Source organism: Saprolegnia parasitica (genome assembly GCF_000151545.1).
Source record: "Saprolegnia parasitica CBS 223.65 unplaced genomic scaffold supercont2.71, whole genome shotgun sequence".
In the NCBI taxonomy this organism is placed as follows: Eukaryota; Oomycota; class Saprolegniomycetes; order Saprolegniales; family Saprolegniaceae; genus Saprolegnia; species Saprolegnia parasitica.
In genome coordinates, this window is record NW_012156465.1 from 88,424 (window position 1) to 90,497 (window position 2,074).

Genomic DNA, 2,074 nt, shown 5'->3' on the forward strand with positions numbered 1-2,074 from the left:
TCACGCAGGAGCACAAGGCCAAGCAGGCGCAGCTCCTCCGCACGCAGCAGCAGCAGTTTATCGCGCAGAAGCAGGCGCTGGCGAATGCCCCGGCCGCGGCGCCGGTGGCCGTGCCCGCTACGACCCCGGCCACTGCGACGCTCAAGCCCGGCATCTCGCTCGCACCCAACGCCCAAGTGACGGCCCAGCAAGCTGCGCAGGCCCAAAACGCACAGGCGCTGCAGCGTGCACAGCTGCGGCAACAACAACAACAACAACAGCAGCAGCAGCAGCAGCAGCAGCAGCAAGCGACACCGTCGCCGCTGGTGGCGCCGACGGCTCCGTCGGCGTCGACCGACAACCTCTCGTACGCCGAGAAGCTGCGGCAGATGAAGACCAAGTACTGGGACGATCTCGTCGTGGTGCACACGGAGTTTACACGTATGGCGCAGCAAAAGCCGTCCGGCGACTCGGCGCAGGCCGTGCAGCAGCAAGAGCGCATCAAGAACTTCCTCGCCAACCTCAAGCGCATTTTGACGCTGCTGAACCAAGACCCGAGCAAGATGACGAGCAACAACCGGGGCGACCTGGACCGCGTCGAGCAGCACATCATGCGGCAGGTGATGCCGATCCTCCACCGGCTCAAGACGGACAAGGCCAAGAAGGAGGCGGAGGAGAAGCAGGCGGCCGAGAAGCAGCAAGCGGCTGCGCTTGTCGCCGCGCAAGCGCAGCTCCTCGAGAAGCAGCGCATGGAGAAGCTCGAGGCCGAGCGCAAGATGCAGCAGGCGCAGCTGGAGGAGAAGGCGCGGTTGCAGAAGCAGCAGCTCGAAGACAAGATGAAGCTCGAAGCGGCCGAGAAGCAGCGCCAACTCGAAGAGAAGGCGCGGCAGCTGCAGGTGGCCCAGGAAGCCAAGCGCAAGGAACTGGAGCTGCAGCGGCAGAAGGAGCTCGTCAAGGCCGAGGCCGCCAAGCCCGCACCGGCCGTCAAGGGCAAGCCTGCAGTGGTCGCCAAGCCGGGGCTCATCATGGTGACGGAGGCCCAGCGCAAGATCCAAGAGGAGATGTACAAGGTGCGCAGCCAGCACCAAGTCCTCTTGCAGCAGAAGGCCATGGCCAAGACGCTGCCCGAGCAGCAAAAGGTCACCAAGGAGATCCAAGGTCTCCAGCTCAAGATGAACCAATTGCACCAGCAGTTTCTGCAGTCCAAGGTCGCGGAGGAGGCCAAGCCCAAGGTCGAGCCGCCGGTTGTGCCCGAGCCCGTCGTGGCCGCCGACGGCTTTGTGTCGGTCGTCAAGGCCGGGACCGGCATGACGGCCGCCGAGTCGCTCCTCGCGGCGATTGCCACGTACGCGAAGGAGAAGCCCAGCGTCCTCCACGACGCCGCGCCCAAGTTTCTCGACATTAGCCTCGCGATCGGCGCCAAGCTCACCACCACGTTTGTCTAAGAGATAGTACATTATCTATTCCACCACTTGATTTGGCGGCGTTGATGACGTGGCAGTCGCTGTGAGGTTGCAGTTTCAAGAAAATGGTGAGCATCCGCAACGGATGGTGCTAAGTCATTGCAACGGAGCTGACTCTCAAAGAAATTGTCCCTTGCTATTAGGGTAGACCATTGGGAAGCATCGATCGACCGCACGCTCGTCGATCGTGCAATGCTAGGGTCTTTACTTTATGCAAAGGCAGCGACGTTGGTGACGTGGCAGCGTCAGAACTAAGGAATACAGAGCAGCCGTGGGACGAAGCAGGTGACCGACTCATAACTTCGTTCGACTTCGATAGGAGCTTCGAGGTAGCTGATTGGTCAGCACCAGGAGCTTGTCGGGAGCTCGCCGGGCACAGTACCACTATGGAAGAAATCAATTCATATCAGACAATTTTAGCCACAGAAACGATTGCAAGCGTTATCGAACAACGCTGCCGGGATAATATAAATGATTTGCTATGATTTGATGGCTTATAGAGCTCTAAAATCGCCGAAATGAGGAAACTATGAGACTGCGAAATCTGACTCGAGTAGGGTGCCACCACAAATATCTAGATTGTTGTATGCTCTATATCCGGATGTTTTAATATTTACCGCGTGCACAGGAAT

At 59.2% G+C, this 2,074-nt stretch overlaps 1 protein-coding gene across 1 annotated transcript in view; it reads left to right on the forward strand.

The window, feature by feature from the left end:
• The window catches only part of SPRG_21060 (hypothetical protein), a gene marked incomplete at both ends in the record, with an annotated part of 2,725 nt that extends 1,301 nt beyond the window's left edge, over positions 1–1,424 (forward strand). Inside the window, one exon of the mRNA XM_012350943.1 lies at positions 9–1,424. Coding sequence (XP_012206333.1) covers positions 9–1,424 — 1,416 coding nt within the window. The remainder of the gene's footprint in view (positions 1–8) is intronic.
• Positions 1,425–2,074: the final 650 nt, after the last annotated feature.